Source organism: Alligator sinensis, unplaced genomic scaffold, assembly GCF_000455745.1.
Source record: "Alligator sinensis unplaced genomic scaffold, ASM45574v1 scaffold528_1, whole genome shotgun sequence".
Taxonomy (NCBI): Eukaryota; Metazoa; Chordata; order Crocodylia; family Alligatoridae; genus Alligator; species Alligator sinensis.
This window is the reverse complement of record NW_005841846.1, coordinates 3,859,330-3,883,030: the sequence shown is the minus strand read 5'-3', so window position 1 is coordinate 3,883,030 and position 23,701 is coordinate 3,859,330. Positions and strand designations below refer to the sequence as shown.

At 40.3% G+C, this 23,701-nt stretch overlaps 1 protein-coding gene across 13 annotated transcripts in view; it reads right to left on the bottom strand.

The window, feature by feature from the left end:
* Positions 1-23,701, bottom strand: part of FAT1 (FAT atypical cadherin 1) — a 165,460-nt gene that overhangs the window by 43,798 nt on the left and 97,961 nt on the right. For 12 of the 13 annotated variants that reach the window (XR_003094782.1, XR_003094783.1, XR_003094784.1 and 9 more), the window contains 5 exons: positions 17,655-17,984; positions 16,910-17,120; positions 12,405-12,544; positions 2,267-2,542; positions 1,779-1,989 (listed from right to left, as the gene is read on the bottom strand). Coding sequence is in view for 8 of the 13 variants with exons in the window: in XM_025207664.1 (XP_025063449.1) it covers positions 1,779-1,989; positions 2,267-2,542; positions 12,405-12,544; positions 16,910-17,120; positions 17,655-17,984 (1,168 nt within the window). In the remaining 5 variants the exon portion in view is untranslated. The remainder of the gene's footprint in view (positions 1-1,778; positions 1,990-2,266; positions 2,543-12,404; positions 12,545-16,909; positions 17,121-17,654; positions 17,985-23,701) is intronic. The other variant, XM_025207698.1, reaches the window with a different exon arrangement.

Here is a 23,701-nt window from a genome sequence, read left to right as displayed (position 1 = left end):
ACAAATCTCATCAGCCATTACAAGCATTTAAGGAATGTTCATTCCACATGCTTAGATCACCAACCTTAATGCTTTAAACTCCCAGCAACTGAAAAGCCTGTAAATACAAGGCTAAGCAAAGTTTAATACTGACTCCTACAAAAATCTGGAAAAAAGCAGAAGTGTGTGTGTGTGTGTGTGTGTGTGTGTGTGTGTGTGTGTGTGTGTACACACACGTGTGCGTGTGCACACAAATTCTTTTCTTGAAATGCTTTAGCTTTTACAGGACAAAATGCACTGTTCATCTAGGTAAACCAAAAGCAAAACTTCATGAGTGTTAATATAGTATTTTGGAAAAATTAGAATATTCATACATCAGGGAACAATAGACACAATTAATGGAATTTATCATACATTTAAAACATTTTCCTCCCAACAGCATCATAATCATAAGTTTGTTTCAAAAGTAATTACATGTTGCTGAAATTTGGTTAACAAAACCCCCTTTTTCCACTTGCAGTAAAGTATCTGTGACTGAAAAAAAAATCCTTTTATGTTTGGGATAAAACATTTTAGGATAAATTTTCCATTTTCATCCTTTTTAACACAGGTCTGAATATTAGTTGGTGCCATTTCTAGTTTACAATATCTTGTAAAGTTTGGTAAACTTTTGGTAGTCCTAACAAAGCCAGTGGCTGCTGCAAATCCAGCTCTGCTGGAACTTGCACATTAAAATCCATCACGATTACACATGGTGCCCTCATAGGCAATTTTAGGAGAGTAACCAAGGACTGAATATGCATGAAAATGGATGGCCATATCAGTGACCCCTCCATTTGAGACATTTTAGCAAGGCACAATAAGGATGAGACATGGACCCCTCCATTTGAGACATTTTAGCAAGGCACAATAAGGATGTCTGCACTACCATCATTCATATTTTCACTACTTAGTGGATGATTAGAGGATGAAAACTCTAATTCTAATACAACTTCATAATCAATCAAGGAAAGTAAACAAAATAAATAATTAAAAAATATACATTGACATTAAAAATGATTGACTACATCTTACATACTGCTGTGGTTACTTCTGTTGGGCCTACCACACAAAAGTCATTGCAAATCTAAGTTAACTAGCTAATGCAAGGATAGCCCTCTGACACTGGCGAATTCTCAGGTATTATAGCGCTATGCTGCCAGTGCCACACAGTCACTCCCTGGCTATATCCACCAGAAGGATTGGACTCTCGCATGAAGAAACAGAGATGGCTTGAAGTGAACATCATGCTCCCTTCCTACGTGCCCACATGCTCCCCTCCCTTCCTTCCAAACACAAAAACAGTCAGCCCCAATGTGAATATAGTAATCAAGCATTTCCTTAACTAGCATACAAAATAACGCTTATAACAGAATGCACTTCAATGAAATTTTACTTTTCACTAATTAAAATATGGATGCTTTTTAAAAAGTAACTTTCTGCATTCCCTGCCCCCCATTAGGGCAAACAAACCCCAGATGAGTTAGTTTCATATTTATTCCTAGTTGCTTCATAGACATTTTTATTATGAGGTTGTCAGGCACTAGCTCCTGGAAAGAATGCAAGATATAAAATACCAGTATGTTACAGAAACATATACATTAGACTCTGATTTTATAATGGCCTAATTTTACATGTCTACTTTTTATGACAAGATGCCCTGATTTTACAATGACTTCATTTTATATTTCTACATTTTAGGCCTCAAAGGCAGACAGTTCATTTTAAATTAAACAGATGACTTGTGATTGTGGAAATACCTGATTCAATAGAGTATACAATCTCTGCATTTTTTCCTTTGTCCTTGTCTAATGCCGTAACTTGGAGTACTGCTGATCCAACAGCTGCTGATTCATACACCCGTCCTTCATAGGAAGAGCTGGTGAACCATGGAGTATGATCATTTGTGTCACTTACATTAATGACAATTCTAGCATAGTTGCGCTTGACAGGAACATCCTGATCTCGTACCTAAAACAATTAACACAATACTAATAATTAACACCATACTACATTAATCCCATTACTAATACAATTGTAGGAGCTCATAACATTCAAAAGAACTGTTAATAACTTAGGCCTTGCTCACTATTACTTAAGAAAATGAACTACTCATAATGTACACAGTTAAACGTGAGCATACATTTTTATAGGGATAGGGCCTCAACATGTTACAACAGCTTTCAACTGTAGTGAGAAAAAAGGGATACATGCAATCAGGTGTAGAGTAACTGGTATGACTGCTTACCATTACTATGAGAATATGTTGGTGCATGGCCTCATGATCCAATTTTTCAGAAGTATAGAGAGAGCCTGTTCCAGGATCCAGGCGAAATTTCTTGAGGCTAATGGGATCAGTGCTACTCTGCATTGTATAAATTAGTTTATTCTTCTCATCCCTGTCTGTTGCAGTAACTTGCAAAATTTCTGTCTCTGGCACTGTGTCTTCAGATATAACAACTTCATATTTTGAGGTGGAAAACTGGGGCCTGTGGTTATTTGTGTCTATCACTTTGATGTACACCTGAAATGACACAACAGAAAAAGAGATGATGCTGATAATATCAGTAACAAGTATGGAACAATATTGGGCATTAGAATATAAAGTGGAAATCCTTTTGCAAGGAGGGAGATTATCTTTCTAAAAAAATACAGTGTGAAAGCATACATCCAAGCATTTGAAAATACTAAAAAAAGAGGTCTCATAAATGGAAACTTTTGTGTTTAGACTATATAATTAACAGATGTTTAAATTACCCTTGTGTAACTATACTTTTGAAATGATGATGTTGGTGTGGGTAACTACATGTGAGAAGGTTTGAATGTTTTGAAAAAGTGTTTGAAAAAGTCATGCACATCCCCAGTTCTTCCTTGTGCTTCTTATGAAACAAGAAAGGGTAAAGCAGCCACAATCCTCTCCTCCAGTCCCTTTAAAATTCTAAGCATTTGCTAGCCATGGAACCCAAAAGAGCAGGGATGGAGGGCAGGTCATAAGAGCCATAGATTGCAATATTTTCAAAGAGCCACAGTTAATGCAAAGCAACTTCTTCAAAGGTAAGTCATGTTTGGTCCTATTTGAGGTATCCATCAGGCAACACATCCTCAGGATGGTGGGAAACCAGGGTAACACCCTACAAAAACTGAAGTTCTTGAAGATGTGTTATCCCCACAGATTCCTTTTTAAGAAAGTATTTATCCTTGGATAGAAGATGAGATTCTTTTGGACTAGCAATTTCTATGGCCCATTCGTGACTACCATAGAGAGGACATAAGGGATGGGAGGAGTGTGTGTGCGCGCGTGCACGCGTGTGTGTGTGTGTGTGTGGGGGGGTGTTGTACATGTATGAAGAGAGCTCTATTAATGTTGCATATTTTAGGTATTGGCAAATTACCACCTCTGGAAAAAGCAGCAGAGGCTACCTGAGCATTAGGAGAATAGAATGTCATGTGACAAGGAGGAGGAGCCTTCTCAGCTATATGATGAAAAGTTTAAATATAGTCTGAAACTCACTTTGACAACCTTGGTAGCTGCCCTGATACCCTTTCCATAAATGTTACCATATGCATGTCTAAAGTGCAATGCCAGAACACCCCAGACAGGATTCTAGAGAGCACCCCTGTCTATTTAAACCCACTTGCACACTCCAAACCTGGGAATGCATTGCTAAAACTATTCCAGCGACTTCCCTTGGAGCTCTGCTCTCAAGCACTTCAAAGACTTTATTTTGTAAGCTAGTTAAGGGAATGCTTGATTACAATATTAATATCTGACTCCTTCAGACTCTATCTTCAGATGCAATCAAGAACTGCCAAAAAAACCCAGATGCCCTGCAGTAGCCTCACTGCTGCATTTCTGGCTTTGGAGCATGCAAAAGTTGGAGTGGGTGCATGGAGCATGCTTGGTAGCATTTGGCTGAGGGCCTGGATTTTGCCTACACTTCTAGCTGAAATAACTGTTATCAGAAAGGCCATTTTCACGGACAGCTAACAGAGGAAGACAGTTGCTATGTGTTCAAAGGAGGATTTTATTAATCCTTTGAAAATTAAGTTGAGGTCCCAGGAAAGGGAAAGCTCTTGAACTGGTATCACTCAAACTGGAATTTAAGCCAAGTAGCATAATCAAATTATATGAAGAATGATAACCGAAAGGAACAAACTATGATATACACATTGTAATACAGAAATGGAGGTGAAGAGATTAAGATAGGGTCTGAAGGAGTTAGATGTAAACAAAATGCTCTAAAGATATCAGAAGCTGAAAAGCTACAAGTTAGCCTTTGGTTATCAGGAAATAAAAAAAGCAATTAAGGAGAAGAATATCTCTGCACAGCTAAATTACATTTTTCCTGTGTTAGTCACTGAGAACAATAAGGAAAACTATTCTTGGCGAGCAAAATAAAAGTGAGGCAGTGTCAAGGAGGTGCTGCGTGGACAAACAGTTTATCAGAAATAAGTCACTTGAACTAGACGGTATCCACCTAAAGGTCTGCAGGAATTCAAGAATCAAGTAGATGAGCTGGTAACTATAGCACATAATATATTGTTAATATTAAGCATACTATAACTGGAAAGTATCCCAGTATCATAGTTATTTTTTTTAATGAGTCAGTAAGTGTGATCTTGGGAATTATAAACCAGCAAGCCCTATTTCAGTACCTGGTAAATTAGTTGAAAAAATTACATAGAGGGTTATAAAACAACTTGACAGCCCGATATAACAGGCACAAACTAGCATTGCTTGGTAAAGGAAAATGCTACCTCTCTAAACTATTAGAATTCTCTGAGGGTGGCAATGAGATAAAGGAGAACCAAATTATTTGGCCTTTCAAAAGCACTTTGATAAAGTCCCTCACAAAGGGTTGCTAAGGAAACTGGGGAGTTTAATTTCTGTCATGGATTAGAAACTGATTAAGAGATAGAGAACAGAGTCAAGAGTAAACGACTAATTTTCAACATGGACAGAGGTTAAAAGTAGTGCCTCAGGATGTGTGGTACTGCCAGGTTTTAGTTTATTTTTTTCCAAATATGCTTAGGAATTAATTTGACCAAGCAAAAGTGTAGGCTATATATACATACCTGTTAATTATTCAAACTGACTAAGATTAGAGACAATTGTGGGTGAACTTCAGAATGATTTTAAAAAGCTAGGTTGTTGAGCAACAGAAGTGTCAATTTCATTGAGAGTAAACAAGTACATATTAATGTACACCAAAAGGAAGGAGAGTTGGCTAAATATATAAGGGTTCCAGCTTTACTGTGATCAAGTATGGAAAAACAGAAGTAAGCATCAGTATGGATAGTTCAGTGAAATTATCTCAATGCATTCTGGTGATAAGAGAATTAAACAAGAGGCTAATCTACCTTAGGGAATCATTCAGGAACAATACGGGTGGAATATATAAGTAAATATACATAATTAATTTCAGTTATTCCAATTTCCATCAACTGTATAATTTAGGTCCAAGACAAAGTACCTAGACAAAATATATAATTTATCTTAATGATATAAAATGGTTATTTGTACACCTTTACACTTCCTGAAAACAAAAACCAAGAACCTGATCAAATTAAAATGCAATATACTTGTTTTAGGAATTACAGGAATTGGTCGAAAAGGAGTTGGCTATGCCTGTTCTACATTTACCAGGGATTCCCCACCTTATGAAGGGAAATCCCAGCAGAAAAGACATGCTGGATTCCATTCTCTTTGCACTGCCTAACCACTGCAAAATTACAGTGTGTATTTGAGTATCTGGCCCAAGTATCCTGTGGCAGGGCACTGTGGGTGCCTGCCACTTTAAGAGCGGAGTCATGCAGCCAGCACGTGCTTGCCTGCGGCGGCTACTTTAGATCCCTGGCCACCTATATAAACAGAGCAGTTTGCTGCTGGTAGGCCAGGCAGTAATATTGCCTGGTTGTAAGTCTCCATAACATCCTGGAGGTAAGGGCAGGAGCTGTAGGGGATGGCTTGGAGGCTCCCTGTCCTGGGCATAAGCAAAAACCCTGCCAGGAGTGGGTGGCCTGGTGGGGCTCTCAGTGGCATGGGAGCCCCCAGGAAATGCCAGGCCAGTTACCACCCCAGTGAAAGGAAGGTATGGGCACCTTAACCCTAGCCCTCACCTTCGGGTGGGTCAAGTAACACTGGAGGTAGTTGGGGCCAGGCACAGCTGCGGCCACCTGAGCCCTGTGGGGTATAGGACCCTGAGAAAAGGTAGGTGGGGCCAAGCACAGCTACGGCCACCTGAACCCACTGGGGAGGGAAGCCCCACGGCCCCAATGAAGGGGGTGGTGTGGAGCCCCAGTGAGGGGGGCAGAGATGAGTAGCCCCAGTGAGGAGATGGCCCCAGTGAGGAGTCGGAGATGTGGAGCCCTGGTGGGCTCAGGTGGCCATATCCATGCCTGGCCCCAACTACCATTCCTCAGGGTCCTACATCCCACAGGGCTCAAGTGATCACAGCTGTGCCTGGCCCCCACTTTTGCTCCTTGGGGTCTTGTACCCCTCAGGGCTCAGGCGGCCACAGCGAGTACCCCCAGAGGTGCTCCACCACACATCCCCAAATACATGCAAAACACCAAGAGAAACTCAAGTTTTGTGGTGAGCCAGAATGGTATCATATGGTATCATATCAAACCCAGGTAGCAGGATGCTGATCGTATCATTAGCATTTCTACTTTTAACTTCCACTGGTACTACCAAAGGACACTGATGGAGAAGCTGTAATACTAAGGTGTTACTAAGACAAAAGACAACTTTGGAGTCATCCATAAATAATATACTGCAGTGTTAAAGTTAGTTATGAGCACAAATATTTTTGTGAAACTCCTTAAAGCCTGGGCACAATATTACTAATAACTAAACCAATTAATTTTTCATTTCTGCATTCTGTATGCAGACTGGTGAGCTCGTATACTAGTACTACGAATTAAACTGATGGGGCCAATAGAGTGAGCAAATACTCACTTGCATGATTGAGGTTTGTACAACTGATTTGAAAAATTTAAGATCCAAAATTTATTTTGGCCCAATTAACAAGGCTTTAAAAATAAAACTGTAAGTTGCAAAATGCAGTTCTAATTCATTATAGCTATTCTGTGTGAGAAAGGCAACTCTACTTTCATAACAGGAATACTCATAGGTAGCAGACATGTAAAAATAAATAAAAATACAAAAATGGACCAATTTTTTTTTTTCCAGGTTTTCATATCCAGGTTCATGGTGCAAAATTGTTCATGTCTTTACTTTCACACACACACAACCTGGATGCAAAAATCAGCATGAATTTAGAGGACAGTGCAGGAAACTTGAGCTCATGTGTAAGTATAATACAAATAAACAAACAATTTGTATCATATCATCTTAAACTGTAAGCTGTAATACAGTAAAAACAACTATATAAAACAGCCACTAGGCTATAGATTACTTCTGTAGAAAAATATTATAAAATTGCTTTAAAAACATATTAAGGTTATAGCTTATGGGGAAAGAGGAAGATTATAGGAGTATATTATAGAAATGCTTAATGCTGACCAACCAGAAAGTTGAAGTCTGAAGCAAAACACTCTCAATCTAAGGAACATCAACTGATTTTATATAAGTGGTATAAAAAATGGCCATCTTGGATCATTGTCCTACAAACATATGCTGCACTGACATCAGTGACACCTATACTTGGAGAGCAACAGAATAGCATATTAAGAGGGTAAAATCCTAGTAACATCACAAGTGAAAATGAAGTCAAGTCTTGTAATTTGTAACTTAAAATGATAATTTTCCTTTGGTATTGTCAGTTTGTATACTATCCTTTATTTCCTTATGTGGCTTTTCTCTTCTCTCACAATTATATTCTAGTTGTATTTAAATAGTTATATTCCTGCTTATACACAAACCTGCATTAAAAAGCTAAATCTCTTAAAATAAAGTAACCTTCTGTTTTCAAGTGTCTCTGCAAAGCATTGTGGTGGCTGCAAGCAAAATGCAATCAATGAGTGGTATTCTACCCTTCAATTGCAAATTGACACTGGTGCAAAATATATATATACATTTTACATAAAGCTAGATTCAACAGTTTGCTACTAGAAAGCAATAGGAAAATTGCTACAATTAGCTTTAAACTACCTTAACTATTACCTTCCATTTATTAGAAAAACAGATAGCCACAGCAATGACTGAGTGACTGAAGATGTACATAGTATTTTTCATAAAAGCAAGTGAGTAGCTCATACATTTGTTCTTATTTTCCATGAATAATCTTTCCTATTTAAGTCCAAAACAGGATAATCCAAAATAGTTTGTATTTTGAATGCATTTGATTTTTTTTTCTAATGGTAATCTTTTCCAGCCATCTCCAACATTGCCAACATCATTACTGAAAGCCTAGAATTTATTTATTCTCATTGTGCATCATTCACTTAGCATTTAGATGTATATGAAAATCTAACAGCCTTCACACCTACTGCCTGGATATTTTTCAAGCAAGCAATTTAAATAAATTCATGAAAGAGTCAAATGCTCCACAGATGTTCATGGCCTGCAGCTAGCCTGAGCTTTGTAGTTTAGGAGCCAGTTTCAATAGGTTATTTTTACATAATGAGACCATATATTTAGTTCATTATTTTTTCCTACAGACAAAATTTTGATAAAGGCATACATTCTTGTAAGTTAAATTTAAGACTGCCTTGGAAAAAACTGTTAATCAAGGCTCATTAACCATTTAAAGTGTTTCAAGTACTCAAAGTATTTTGTAATTCATTAAAAACTGTCCATGGTGGTTTGTTACACTTAGCATTTTTTAACATAAAGTTAGAATTTAGATTTATAAGTTCATTTATTTGTGCTAGTTACCTAACTAACCATAAGTTTTTTATACAAATACAACACACCTGGAAAATTTTAACTATAATCACTATCTAACTGTTGTGATAGTGTTGGGGTGATCACAGAAAAATAGGGTTGGAAGGGACCCTCAGGAAGTCATGTAGTCCAGCGTTTCTCAACCAGTGGGCCATGACCCAAAAGTGGGTCGCAAGCATATATGAAAGGGTTCCAAACAAACTTTAAAAATGGATCAAACTTGAAAAATGGATTCTCCTTCAAAGGAGAAAAATGTGTGGAGTTTCCCACGTGAATTTTCCCTTGCAGACTGGCAGAGTTGCAGCCTGCAAGGGGCTGCTTGAGGCTCCCCATGCCCCCCACCCCAGTCGCTGCTGTTGCCTCAGGTGGTGCGGCCGCCAGCTCCTGTCCAAACACTTGCACTCTGATTGGTTGTTTCAGGCAACCAATCAGAGTGAGAATAAAGCATTACAGACTAAAGCTTTTATAATATTAGAATATTCAATCATGAGGGAAATTAAATGAGAGGGCTGACCTGCTCTTTTTTGAAGTATGTTAGATACAGCTTAAATATTGGGCACGATAAGAGCCAAAATTCGGTTTTATTTTCTGTGGTGGCAGCTGCAACTCATGCAGTCTCCTTCTAGACCAGGGGTGGCCAACCTGTGGCACACAGCATATTGGGAGGGGACACGCAGCACAAAGGCTGAAAGGGCAGGAAACAGAAGCAGAGCAGCAGATCAGGTAGGGAGCACAGGGAAGGGAGCAGAAAGCAGGAAAGGGGAAGAGAATAAGAGCAGGACTTGGAGGAGGGGAGGGCTACTTTGTTGACTCCTACTGTTCTAGAGTTTAGACTGCCCTTCTGCCAATTTTTGGGTGTTAAAGCCAGCAGTTATGCTCCAAATTTAAAATTTGAACACTAGTTGTATTCTACCTTCTTTTTTTATTTTATTTGTTTAGAGGCAACTGCAGAAGACAAATATAGTATGTGAGTTGCACTAAAATGTCAGAAATGCTAAATGTCTGTTTCTAAAAACAATGTTAGGTCTACATCTTTTATGGTCAAGTACTGTGTATAAATGTGGCTTCAGTCATAACAAATACCAAAAAATGTGAAGTGTATGATGCAGTGATATTTTATTTTTTGTTTTGCATTTTTTCTGGGATTCTAATCAACCCTCAACTTTAACATTAAGGTGTTTCAATATTTAATTGAAAATGAGGTTAAACAATATAAGAAATGAATGGCTCATGATATAACTGTGGAGTAGAATAGTTATAGATTAGATATTATGCTTCCCCATTCTGATCTATAAGTCTTGATATATTGGTTATTAGGGCTGTGCGAAGCTTTGGGTGCCAATTCGATCAGGAGAAGATTCGGCCTGATTCAGTGGCTGAATCTCTAAATCCAAATCGAATCAGAAGACCAATTAACAGGTCCGAATCAATTTGAAGCTGTCCAAGTCAATTCAGAAAAAGATTCGGAGATTCAGGCAGTCCCTGCTCGCTGCTGCAGGTAGCTGGAGCTGGACTCCGTGCTGGTAAGTAGAGGGCATGGGAGGGGGGACTGGAGGACAGGGGAAGGGACCATGAGGGGGACCCCTGCCAGGCCCCATCCCATGCTTACGCTCCCCTAGACCCCCTGAAGACCCCCAACTGTTCTCCCAACCCCTCCCCCCCGCCATGGCTGCTCTGCCCAGTCCCAGCTCCCACTCTTTAAAAAAAAAAGCCTCTACTCACTGGCTGCTGCCTGGCAAGGGGACGATCATCACTGCCCCCACTGCCCCAAGCTGCATGGGGGCCTCTTCCATGAGCCCTCCGACCCCCGCCTGCTTTCCCAGCCCCCCCATGGCTGCCTTGCCTGGCCCCAGCTCCCGGCTCTTTTTAAAAAAAAAGCTCCACACTCACCAGCTGCTACAGCGGCCATCAGGAGTTCTGGGGGCTCATGGCAGAGCTCCCCCGTGCGGCATGGGGATCGCCCCTGCCTGGTAGGAGTTGGTGATTCCAGGACTTTTTGGTTTTGTTTTTTTAAAGAGCCAGGAGCTGGGGCCAGGTGGGGCTGCTATGGGGAGGGCTGGGGGGCTCGTGGCAGAGCCTGCCATGCAGCATGAGGCAGTGGAGGCAGCAGGGATTTCCCCCCAGCTTGGAAGCAGCCGGGGAGTGCTGGGCTTTTTTTTTCAAAGAGCTGGGGCTGGGCAGAGCAGCCATGGATGGGGCTGGGAGGGTGGGCAGGGCATGAGGCCAATTTGGCAGCGGTCGAATCTCCAAAATCAGCTTTTGCTGAATCGATTTGGGACGGTGATTAGAATTACCGAATCGAATCATTGTCCCCTGAATCGGCTGAATCCGAAGCAAATACTAGCTGCTTCGCACAGGCCTATTGGTTATAAATACTTCTTACCTGTAGAAATGTGAGCTCAGCTACATTCATGGAACCATCCACCCTAACCTGGGTCTGTATATCTAGGCACTGGGAGAGGAAATTCAGCAAGAATGAGCAGAGCTTCAGGGAACATGCGCAAGACCTTAATCTGCATTCTCTAACCTCCCTAAAAACAACCCCAGCCAACAAAAACTCTATCTTCAAATCAACTGCGCTGCCAGGAAACCCTCACAGGAGCCAGAACCAATTCAGAGAAACTTAGGGCACCTATATATATGCCTGATGCCAGTTCCAATACATTCTAATTAGAACATGCCAGAACAGACTCAATTAGCCTAATTAGCATGCCCCAGCAGCCTCAGCGTCACAGTATCAAAATGACAGCGGGGGCACTTTAAGTAAAGCTCATCAAACAAGCTTTAAAGTAACCTCGCTAGCATTTTGAAGTGGAGGACACTGAATACATGAGATACTATGGGCATTTTAGAGCGGCTCTTGAGAGCCGCTCTAATTTAAATACCCCACCCTGGAGCATGTGTAAAGATGCCCTTAGTTTCTCAGGAATCCAGCATCCTTTTACACAGGTGAGAAACTCTACCTCCCTGGAAAAAACAAAGTGAAAGAATCTCCACAAGGGGGTGCTCATTGATATTTTTATTATATAGAGTTTGCTTACATGGGTTTTAATACCAGAAGGGAAGATCTAACTCAAAAGTAGGTTGCAGTTAGTTTTGTTGTGCAGACTAATGATAATACCAAGTACTTATGCATCCTGCATTGAGAGCTTGCCCTCCATAGATCTCACAGTGATTTACAATGATCTCTTTAATACCTCCCTAACCTAACCACCATAGTTGCTGACTTTTTTTCCCCTGGCATTAATCCTTTTCTTGTTAGCAAATCATGTATACAAGGGCTGAGCTTCAGCTTCTCATTTACCCAGTGAATATAGAAACATGATACGACTTCAAAGTTGCTGATTTGAGCTGTACATTATCTACATTCACATAACCTTTCCACTTCAGCTGCCAAACACTAAAGAACCATCAATATATGAATCTACTCCTTTTTAGATACAGTTCCTAATTCATACAAATACCATACCATATACAAAAAAAACCCAGCTACAAATTCTTACTTCTCTAAATACTTCATTAGAAATTCCATTACCTGAGTGCTGATAGATCTGGTTCCATCTGTTGCCTCTACTGTCAGGTTGTAATTTGATTTCTGTTCTGCATCAAGAGGTCTAGCGACAATGATGGTTCCAGTGCCCTTGTCCACATCAAAACGGCTGTCATAGTTGCCACCTGATTCAAGAAATTGGAAGAGACAGAAGTTCATAAAATACTGCATTGATATACTGCTGTTTGTTATCTCATGAAGCTTAATGGAGGTGAAAAAACAGAAAGTGTTTTAAAAACTTTGTTTGAATGGCAATCTAGTGGTAGCAAAATATTATCACTTGGGGGTATTTAGGTCTGAGCACATCCCTCATATGGCTTTGGCTGACTCATGCCACTGACTGCATCCAGAGTGAAGATTGTTGACTATCCATCACTAAATCTTTAAATCAAGATGTACTTTTTTCCTAAAGACACGCTGCAACACAGCCACAGGTTACTGGGTCTGTTTGCAGGAAGTATGGCAAGTGTTGTGCAGGTCAGAGTAAAATATTACTACGGTCCCACCTTCTGGTCTTAAAGCTTCTTGAAAGGCATGCAGGTCCACAGTCTCAAAAGGTGTTTAGGCATGTAACTCTGATGGAAATTAATGGGAGTTAGATGCCTATCTTGAGGATTTGCCTAAGCTGCTTTTCTGAAACTCATTTACTTCTCTTGCAAAACTTCCCAAACTGCCCTCTGATATATAGTTCAATAATCATGTTGAAATGGAGCTGAATAATCAGTCAGTTCATTTAAATGTTTAATTAATCATCATAATAATATTTCTGACACACTGAGCCGACTGCCCTGACAACACAGTACCCATTAAGACCAAATATTGTCAACAGTGATAAATACTGGCCATTAACTTCACTGATTTCAACTTTTAGAAAAAACTATCTGAAATGAAGGAATTAATTCTATTTTTGTCAACCTAATGCTTGAAGTAGCAAAGCCATTTGTCCTAATTATGCTGTGCATATGTTTTCTAATTATATTTTAGGACCATGGTATTCAGACATAAGCGGAGTACATTTTTTTATAAGATCTGAAAGGCTTAGTTTTGTAAAAAAACCCACATGAGTTTCACATGTGAAAAGCCATGTCTTAAAGTGAGGGAGCAAAGTAACATCAATGCTAGAAGTCCACTTTACTCGAAGAATGGTACATTCTGAAATTAGTCACATTTCAAACCTGAACAGGTTTTGCCTTTAGTGTTACATCCACCTGGGAAAGATGGGCTGGACTCTGCTTCATTTACTGACAGAAATTTAGTAACAGTGAATGGTAGTGATTTTGGCACTTCTGGAATCTCACTGCTGTCCAGCTGCCCTTACAGCCCCAGAAAAAAATTCCACAGCATGAACATGGATATAAACAGCATGGTGTGAAATTCAAACACTTCAGTTTGAGTAGATTTGTATCCTTCAGAAAGTGTGTCCCTAACTTCTCTTCTGCTGCTGGTACGTGATATCATTTCTTCATATGGTTAATAAACAGGAATTTCACATCTGGGTCTAACTGCATTCCCCACTAAAGGGGAATAACAGAGTGATTGGGCATGCCCTGTTTGGTTACTTTTTCTGTAAAATAAAGGCAATTTCACCAGCTTACTTTATTGCTTTTGTGTTAGAAAACTTGAGTCCTGCAATGCTTTACAAGCAAATTACACATTTTGTGTAACATTTTTATATATTAGTGCTGATTATCTGTTTCTCAACTGAAGTAGCAACCAGCCCATCAATCTCCATCTAGTATATGAAAGGGGCAGTAGCAACAATTTTGGCCAAATATCAAAACGAAAACTCTGAAATGGTGCTGAATGTATGTAATGATAAAAAAAACCAAAACCAACCTGTTACAAATGCAACTATAAAATCTTTCATTCTTGAAGAGTTACTAAAATATTCAAAAATGTATGCTTTTGTTTCAGATCTCATAATCTGGTAATAAATTATGTGATCTCAGCAGATACCTTCTGCTGTACAGTTCAGGTCACAAGCCATCTGAAAGATGTAAAATACTTCACTAGCAAGCTTGTCTCCTGGCACAGCCAAAAAGAAAGAAAGCATGGAAAGCAAGCACAGAACACAAAGGAAAGCTGTCAATCAAATTAATTCATGCTATCAGAAACAGTAAAGAGGTGCAGTAAGATCATTTGTAAAAACAGCTGATAACTTGACATTGAACTATTCACATATCTATCAAAATATCCAAAGCACTTTTTGTTACGAAAAAAAGTTGCAAGTTGCAATCCCTGGGGCCTAGTCCTGCCATTCATTGATCTTTGTACAAAACTCCAAATGGGAGTTGTGTGTTAAACAACAGCAGGACAAGGTAATGTGTTTTCAGTGCATTCACAAAACAGCCAAGCATACAAATATAAACACCATAAATGCCTAAACTATATTGTATGCTCAGAAGGAAAAAAAAACAACAGAAAGATATATCATTAGGATAGTAAAACATTATACACAATGCATGGCAGTTGAAACAAACTAAAAGAAAGGAAAAAAAGTGTAATTGTATTGTATGTCCAAAACCCAGGAACTACCAGATCCCACTAAAAGAGACAGCCTAGAAAATATAATATTTCTGCTGTATTTAAATTGCCCTTATTAGAATTATGCGTGACTTCTTCCTTTTCATGTTTAAGACCTTTTCCTTGCTTGTTTTTCTTGATGTTTGGCAACCCTGGCCCCCTGTCTTCCTATTTTTCAGCCCAAATGAATTTCCTCCCCTCTACCCTGGCTCAGGGTGTGGAAATTTCTACCTCTTAGTGGAAGAGAAGAGGAACTTGCCACTGGTAAAAATGTGTCAGTTGATCCACTGTAACTTTTTCTATTTACTCCTACCCTTTAGTAAGTGAAGCTTCACAACAACTTACCCTGAGCCAAAAAGGTGGTAAATTAATTGAAGGGTAACTTCCTTCTACCATGAGATAGAACTGACACTAACAAAATAGCTACAGCAAATTCAACTGAATCACAGCAAGTCCCCCCCACACACAATAGCTTTAACTGTTTATTCTATGTATGCCTTCAGATAAATTGCTTGGAGCATCTGTCTTACGAACTATTTACTTACTTATTTCCTGCTTCTACTTTGGAAGGGGGAAGGGGAAGGAGATGGTGAACCCTTGCTTCTTCTCACTGCTGCTACCACCAGTGCTGATAGACTTTACTGTGGAATAGATATATCCCATTACTCTACTACCTGAATGTATGGAAGGAGACTTCACTTTCCCTTTCCTATTTTTAAAAAATATCTGAGTGTAATTTTATTGAACAGAAACCTTCATTTTATTTATTTTTATAAAATGCCACTCAAATGTATAGCTCTGTCTAAATATTAGTAATAAAACAACATCACAACCAGCCCTGAATGAAAAACCCTTCTGGATCATGAAGACACCTTTTAGGGACAGCGTATGCATACAGACATATGTATGTATATATGTATGTACAAGAGGACTTTTAGAGATGATCAGGGAAGTGACATTTGTATAATTATGGTAATGGATTAAGGTTTGCAAATTTTATTTAATGATCTCTCTAACTTCGTTAGGAATAATTTAAAAGTGAAACAATGTTGCAAAAACCTGAAATGTGATAAAAAATTAAAGACTAGTCTTGACATTTTCCTTTTGCAATTAAAAAATAATCTAGATTCATATTCACAGCTTAGATTTCCACAGATCCCTGAGATAAGGTAGGCACCCAAATCTCATAGGTAGGTATCTTTGAAAATCCCAGCCTCACAGTCTTGTAGAGATGAGGTGGGTTGTGACAGGGTCAAAACAGCACTTTGGTGGATAACTTCTGAAGCAGATGCTAGCAGTACCCAATTTTGAAAAAATTAGCAAAAAAAGATGTTCTTTTTAAATATCAGCTATATGTTAAATGTAAACTTTCTACACTTCCTATTTGGCAAATATCAGCTACCTCCACTATCACAGTCTGGTATAGAGTCTCCAGGGGTAGAAATTCCAAAAAAGAAATATCTATACTTATATTTACATAGAAATACAATAATTGTATTAACATTAATAACTGACAGCACTTTAAGAAGCTGACAGCACTTTAAGTCTTCATTTTCCTGGCTGTATCCAGGGATTGGGTACAAGAAAGCAGCGTGAGCACTGAATGCTCTCTCACCTCTCTTGGTGTGCAGCAGCCCTCACTAGCCCAGAGAAGCATCTTACTACTTTTTCTAAACCACAAATTGCCTCTTAGTTCATTTATAAAATGTTTGCAAGTCACTTCTAAAGTTATAGTAACAGAACATTTTTGTAATCATACTGTTATTTAAAAACAATGTTCTCTTCAAATTTTAACTTCACTTTAACATAATAATAAAGACCTTCAGACTAATACACTTACAGTTAGAGAAATTCAACCTTCTTTGCTTTTCTGATAGGATAGAAAGTGTGCTGGTAAGGAAGTCTTAAAAACACAACATTCACTAATATATACTTAACATAGAAAAAAACCCTTAACACATCCTTACCAGTAATGTCAAACCAGAGTGGTGCGCCAAGAGGCTCAACAGCTATTACACCGATCATGTGAGCTACTGGATCACTCTCCATCACCGTAAAAGAAAAAAACATTTCCTCAAAAAAAATGGGTTCTGTGGGTGGGATGGGCTTTGAAATCCATTCTATATGAAGCCGAGTTGTTGATGACTTTTGTGGGCGTCCATTATCCACAGCTTTAATCTAGGACACAGAGACATCTTTTGTATAATGAAACCACATAATCATGTTTATTGCATAAGCAAAAAACCCCACAAATACACACAAAACCCCAAAATGCTCATCAACACGAGACGGATTAAAAAAGAGCTGAGTACCTGCTGCAAGGCACTACATACCTTAACATCCTTGGGAAGCCTTGGGGAGTTAAGGGCATACAACACTTCATAAAACTATTCCTTTGGCTGCCATAACGTTCATATTTATTTTACTGGCTTTCTTAAAAAAAGTTTAAGTTCAGTTGTCACATTTTAAATTTCAGATATGTTTTCTATTTGCCTCTCTACCAATAAGGACAGCGACATTTTCTTACTCTCAGTGCAAGAAAACAACACTTGAATTAACGGTTAATATAGTAAAGTGCAGTATTTCTGAATCAGTATCAAGTGTTGTCTGGTACTTGTTAATTTGCAAACAACAAAGTCAATCAAGCAACAGCTATGGACTAACAAGTGATGAGGACCTAACAGATTCAAAGCATACGTGTTCTCAACTCACAGAAAGAATATCATATTCTCCTGCTGCAGAAAATTTCTTTGATGAAACCACTCCAGTTTTCGGTTCAATAAAGAATTTGCCTTGTTCATCACCGTCTTCAATGCTGTAAGATATTTCTGCATTGGGGCCTTCATCTTTATCTGCAGCAATAACCCGATAGATAGGTTCTCTCTTGGCAGTTCTTTCTCGTTCCGGTTTATCACGCTCTGGAAGCCTGATTTTGTAGAACTTTTGCAAAAACTGAGGCTTACTGTCATTTTCATCTAAGACCTTTATAATCACCCGGGCGATAGTTGATTTTGCGGGAATGCCATTATCTGTTACAGTTACCTATTTTTATAAGAGAGGTAAGGTTAATCTTCAGTTGAAGCATGGTCTTTTCAAGATTACATTAATTCATTTGTTTCTCCAAATATTCTTCAAACACCTACATTTTTCTATAACAACAGAATAATTCTTCAACTACATTTCCCTGCAGAAGATTGACTATAGATATTTAATGACTATTTTAAAAGCACTAAAGACATTTATTCAGTTTTTGTTTTAACATTTTGACTCTTTAAGTGTATCATGTAGGAGTTAAATCGACATATATTAAAATCAACAGAATAATTTTTAACATTGTATTTGATATGCTAACTTCTTGAATGTCAGCACCAGTGTGCACATTTTATATATTACTGCAAGTAATACCTTTATGTAGTAACACAGTAATATATATTTTTAGCATAGTGTTCTTTCGAAGCTGTTGTTTTGAGTTTAATGGTTTGCAATTTTCCAGCTCAAAAGATGCAATTTACAAAGGGTAGGAAAATGTATAACTTTTGAGATTTAACAGGATTATGCATTAAAAGAAAGCAATACACTTTAAGACATAAAAATCACTATCTTGTTTGAATGAGGGATAAAAAATAGACTTTTCAAATATAAGCAAGTGCATAACACAATTCATTTCCCATTTCCTTTAAGATCTGGAAACAAAACATACCCCCTCCTATTTTTATTTACTAGGGGTGCAGCAATAGAGAATTTCTGGGCTGATACCAATACCTGATTTTTAAATGAACCATATTGGCCAATTAGCCAATTGCCAATATACTGCTGCAGCTTGGAGAGCAGTGTCTGGCTGGTAAGTGTTGTGTGGAAAGAAGCAAGGGAAGGGGCCTGGGTGGGGAGACTGAGGCCCCAGCAGTGAGGGAAGGAGTGGGATTTGGGCTGGGGCAGGTGCTGCACAGCTGGGGTGGGGTGCACAACAGAACCATGAGCAGCTCATCCGGGGGGCACAGGGAGGGAGGAGGTGGTCCCACCGCTGCATACCTCCCCCAGGAGCAATGTGGGGCATGTACTCCCGGATCTGCATTGAGGCGAGGGTGGGCTGCCACTGCCCTCCCAGTGCTGTTGCTGCCTGCCCTGAGCACAACCTAGCCCAGCCCCCGACTGGGAAGAGCCCAGCACCACTCTGGCCCCAGACCGCAGTGGCAGCCTGCCTGCAACCCATGCACAAATCTGGGGGCACATGCCCCCTGTGCCCTTCTGGGGTGCGCACAGCAGCAGGAGCCGCCTCCCCCCGCACTCCTGAGACACGCCATGGCTCTGTCCCATGCCCCACCCTGGCTGTGCAGTGCCTGACCCTGCCCCAGCCCCATTCCTTCCCTCACCGCTGGGGCCTCGATCTGCCTCCGTGCTCCCCCATGCTCCTTCCCTCACAACAGACTTACCAAGCAAACCCGACCCCTCTCCACGCTGCCAGGCTGCACTCCTAGCCGCCTGCGTGCTGCACTGCAGCTGCGTGCACGCATGGGGCATTTATCGGACACATTATCGACAACATTGGGCAAAAAAAAAGACGACTGCCAATACTGCCAATTTTCCCCATACCGGTGTTGATACAATATGGGACCAACGTATCGGTGCACCTCTATCATTTAACCCTTATACAAAGCCACACCCCTCCCCCCCAGCCATCTCTCTCAATATTAGCTTTAAAGCTGATCTGACTTTATTGGTAATAGCGCTGCACAAGCGACTAATAAAAAGAGAGTCATGTTAATTTGAGTTCATTTAGAAAGTGATGAGGGAAACGATACTTACCAGCTGAAAGAAGACCCGACTGGTATGGAAACTCAAGACATTTATATTAGTATTACAAGCCAAGGGGGGTTAAAAATGTTTCTTAAAATTGCTTTATTACCTGCTTTAAGGCAGTAATGTATTTTCAGATTCCTTTCCTCCTGACCCTATGACTGTCACTCATGAACACAGCTTAATTAATGTAATTACTACAGAATCAGGCACAAAGTGTTAATACTATTTACAACCTCCTAAGCAACAGGTAACATGATTAGAAATGTGGTGGCCTGGGAGAGAATTTAGCTAAAAATGTGGCAAACATTCAGAATAAAATGACTGGTTAACATAGTTACATGTCTATTATCAACAGCAGCAATTTGTTTAAATCTCATACATTTTCTGCCATGACCTGCCTGTCCTTCACCTACCAATTAGTTAAGAACGGTTTCCAAAGAAACAAAAGGAATATTTATAGAATAATATTCACTAAGGTAGTGATTCTCAAACTGTGTGCTGCAGCACCCTGAGGTACCCTGAGATTCTTTCAAGGGTGCCATAGGTTCCATACAATGTTATCACTGTTAGGTGTGCAGACACAATTCACAAGACAAACCCAGAGATTTCAAACAATAATTAATAACATCAAAAACATTGACCACTGTGGTCTTTCTGAGTTTTTTGCAACAGAAGAATTATTGTATTATTTTTCCATAGTCAAAAAAGGTAGTGAAAACTAAAAGCTGGTATTTTCTAAGAGATGAACCGAGTCTAACGAGGAGTGTCTTGAGTCTAAAAAGATTGAGAACCACTGCCCTAAGAGGTACCAGATCTTTTGGCCATGGACACGTGTTCATTCCTAGCAGTAAGAATAATTCTTACAGGTAAAAAATAGCCCAGGAGCTGGAGCATATCTGTTCCAGCTCCCCGAGTGGGGAGTTACATAGGTGACCTTTCCAGCCAGGGGCCATCCGAAAGGTCTTTCTCTTGGAGGGGGCATGTTCCCACAGAAGAAACAGAATGACTGCTTATGCACTTGCAGTTTCTACTGGGAGAATGACAATTCTTTTGGAAGAAATGTAATGCCTGTATATGGCCTTCCTCTATCTCTGTTATTCTTTCTTTTCTTTCATAGTCTTAATTTTTAGCTAATGGATTTTAGCTTTTCAATACTTATATGAACATACAGAAAATAATATGCAGCATTTTTAAATTAGCACAGCATGCCATTCTTCCATCTTATCTGTGGTCTCCTGTCCACCAAGGTACTCTTCTGTTTTCTTTATTCTGTCTCTCCTTTTCACTTATTGAGTCACCTTCTTTTTCCTTTCTGTTCCCTTTCTTTGCCTTTCCTTTACCATCTATTTTATTACACAGAAACACACAGGAATGTTTGAGGGTCACCAAAGCCTGGCCTTCTATAATCACAGGAAATTGATAGTGTGGTATACACTCACCTAATCCTAATGGATGCTTGCTTAAAGCCCTAAAGGAATGCAAAATCAAGCAAAAACCAAAGGTCTCTGCCAACAAGTTTAGTGGGAAATGGCTTCCAATCAGCAGTTTAATTCTATATCTGATTTTGCAAGGGAAATGTCAGACATTGTTTTTGGCATACGCTTCTTCTGATAGAGAGTTGTTGCATTACAGCTGTTCTAAGGCAGGCTGCTGCTGGACTTTTTGCTGTGAGCTATGGAGTATATTGATATGAAGTTCTGAGTTGGGAAGACCCGAGGGTTTTATTCCAGGGGTTGACAATGGAGTCCTTTGCTGATAAATTGATAAGAGCTTGAGGAGTTTGAATATGAAAGAGCTGAAAGAGGCAAGGAAACTATGAGACCATAATCTCAGGATGAAACTAGGGTTTTGCTATAGACTCCAGTAGAAAAAAAGATTTCATCCTCACGCTCTGCACAAGAAGAGATAAGGGTTTTCTTTCTTAAGGCAACAAGAGATGGGAAATCTAGTAAGGTTACCATCTGTAGGTATAATAAAGATGAAGAGAAAGAATTGCTTAAATGCAAATTAGTTACCCATCCTCATCTTAATTTCTTCTATACATTCAAATAGTACACCCTTTTAGAAGGTGAATGGAAAAAATGGCACAAAGGTTTTTGGAGTAAAGGAAGAGCAGGATGCATTCATGCTGGGAGCATCAGAACAAGACATGCCAAGGTATACTCATCTATTTGTACAAAATAATCATTAGCCTGGCCCCAAAAATAAACCAACTAACCACCCCCCCCCACTTCCTCCGAAATTTGATTTGAAAACAATATCAGTTTGGGGTTTCTAAGGTGCTATTAATAACTGTAAGGGAAATGATAATGAACTTTTAGAGTGTTTCAATATGATGATGTCAATTCAAGTGATAAGCAGAGATCCTGGTTCTCTGATAAAAAAAAAAAATCCCCAATTTTCCAATTAAAAAAATAACCCCACATCCACATTTTTCCATGATCAAAATGAAACACCACTATACCTGTACCTATATATTACTGGTGTTTTGTTTTAATCACGGAAACTACAGATTTTAATCCAAAAATTGGGGATTTTTTTTAAATCGGAGAAAACCAGGATCCCTGGTAATAAGTTAGATAAAACAGCAATAAAAAAATCTTAATAATATTAAAGACAAAAAAGGGTAAATTACCTGCTTTTAAAAGAAAAAAAACATTTTAAAGGCTACCTTTAAATTAGGAAAATTAGAGATGCGCGCACAGCAAAATATATTATTATTTATTACTATGTAAACAAGAATGCAAGTGAGGAGTGCTATTTTAATAGCAAACAAGGAATAAACCCATCAACCCATCTGGTCAATATTTCAATGCTCAATTAATTAGCCAGGTGTACAGCACTTGGCTCAAGCTGCTTATAATGTTGCCACCCTTCTGTGAATTTCAGGGTTTCTTTCTGAACTATTTTCAAAGATATTACCATAAAACTAGCAAATGGGAATAAAGCTTTTTCAGACATTTTGTCTTTCATTATCCTGAAATTCAGGGGTGGGAAAATACGGCCTGCGGGTCTTCTACCCAGCCCGCGGGGCGCCTAAAAAAATGTAGAAAATTAATATTTCTCTGCCCTGTGGGCTCCAACAACAGTGGGGCTGCCTGGCCCTACCCACCAGCCAGAAGCCCCAGCTGAGGTTTCTGGGCTGGGAGCATGTGGCTGTCCCTGCGCAGGAAGCTCAGGTACGTGGGGGTGGGGGGACCCCGGCCAGGGAAGGAGCGTGGGGCGGGGGAAGTGGCTCCTCCCCGCCCCATATACAGTGCCCGGTGCTGCAGCTGCTTGCAGCCTGCGTGGGGCTGCCTATGCCTGCTCCAGACAGCTCCACGCAGGCTGCGAGCGCCTACAGCATGGGGCACCGGGTGTGGGAGGGTCCGCTTCCCCCCCCTGCGCTCAGCTTTTCCCTGGGCTCCTTCCCTGCACGGAGCAAACCGGCCCTTCGCCCGACCCATGGCCGGCACTCCCCGCTGCAGGCTCTGGCAGTTTACGTGGGGCTGTCTAGAGCAGGCACAGGCAGCACCAGGCAGGCTGCGAGCTGCTGCAGGGCGGGGCGCCAGACATGGGGCATGGAGGGGCTGCTTTCCCCACGCCACTGCGTTCAGCACCACCTTGTAACCTAGCTCCACTGCCAGGCTGGCAGTGGGGTGGGTTACAAGCTGGCGCTGAAAGTGGGGAAAAGTGGCTCCTCGCCAGCCCCATGGCCAGCGCCCTGTGCTGTAGCCACCTGCAACCTACCTGGGGCTGCCTGTGTCTGCTCTGGACAGTCCCGCACAGTCTGTGAGTGCCTGCAGTGGGGAGCGCTGGCCATGGGGTAGGGGAGGGGCCACTTTTCCCAGCGCTCAGTGCCAGCTTCTTCCCTGCTGGTGAGCAGGGGGTTGGGGCTGTGCGCTGCTGGCTGACTGTACCGCGAGGCTGGGAGGGACTGGGTGTGAGCAGGTGGGGAGCCAGTAGGAGCACAGGGCCCGCAC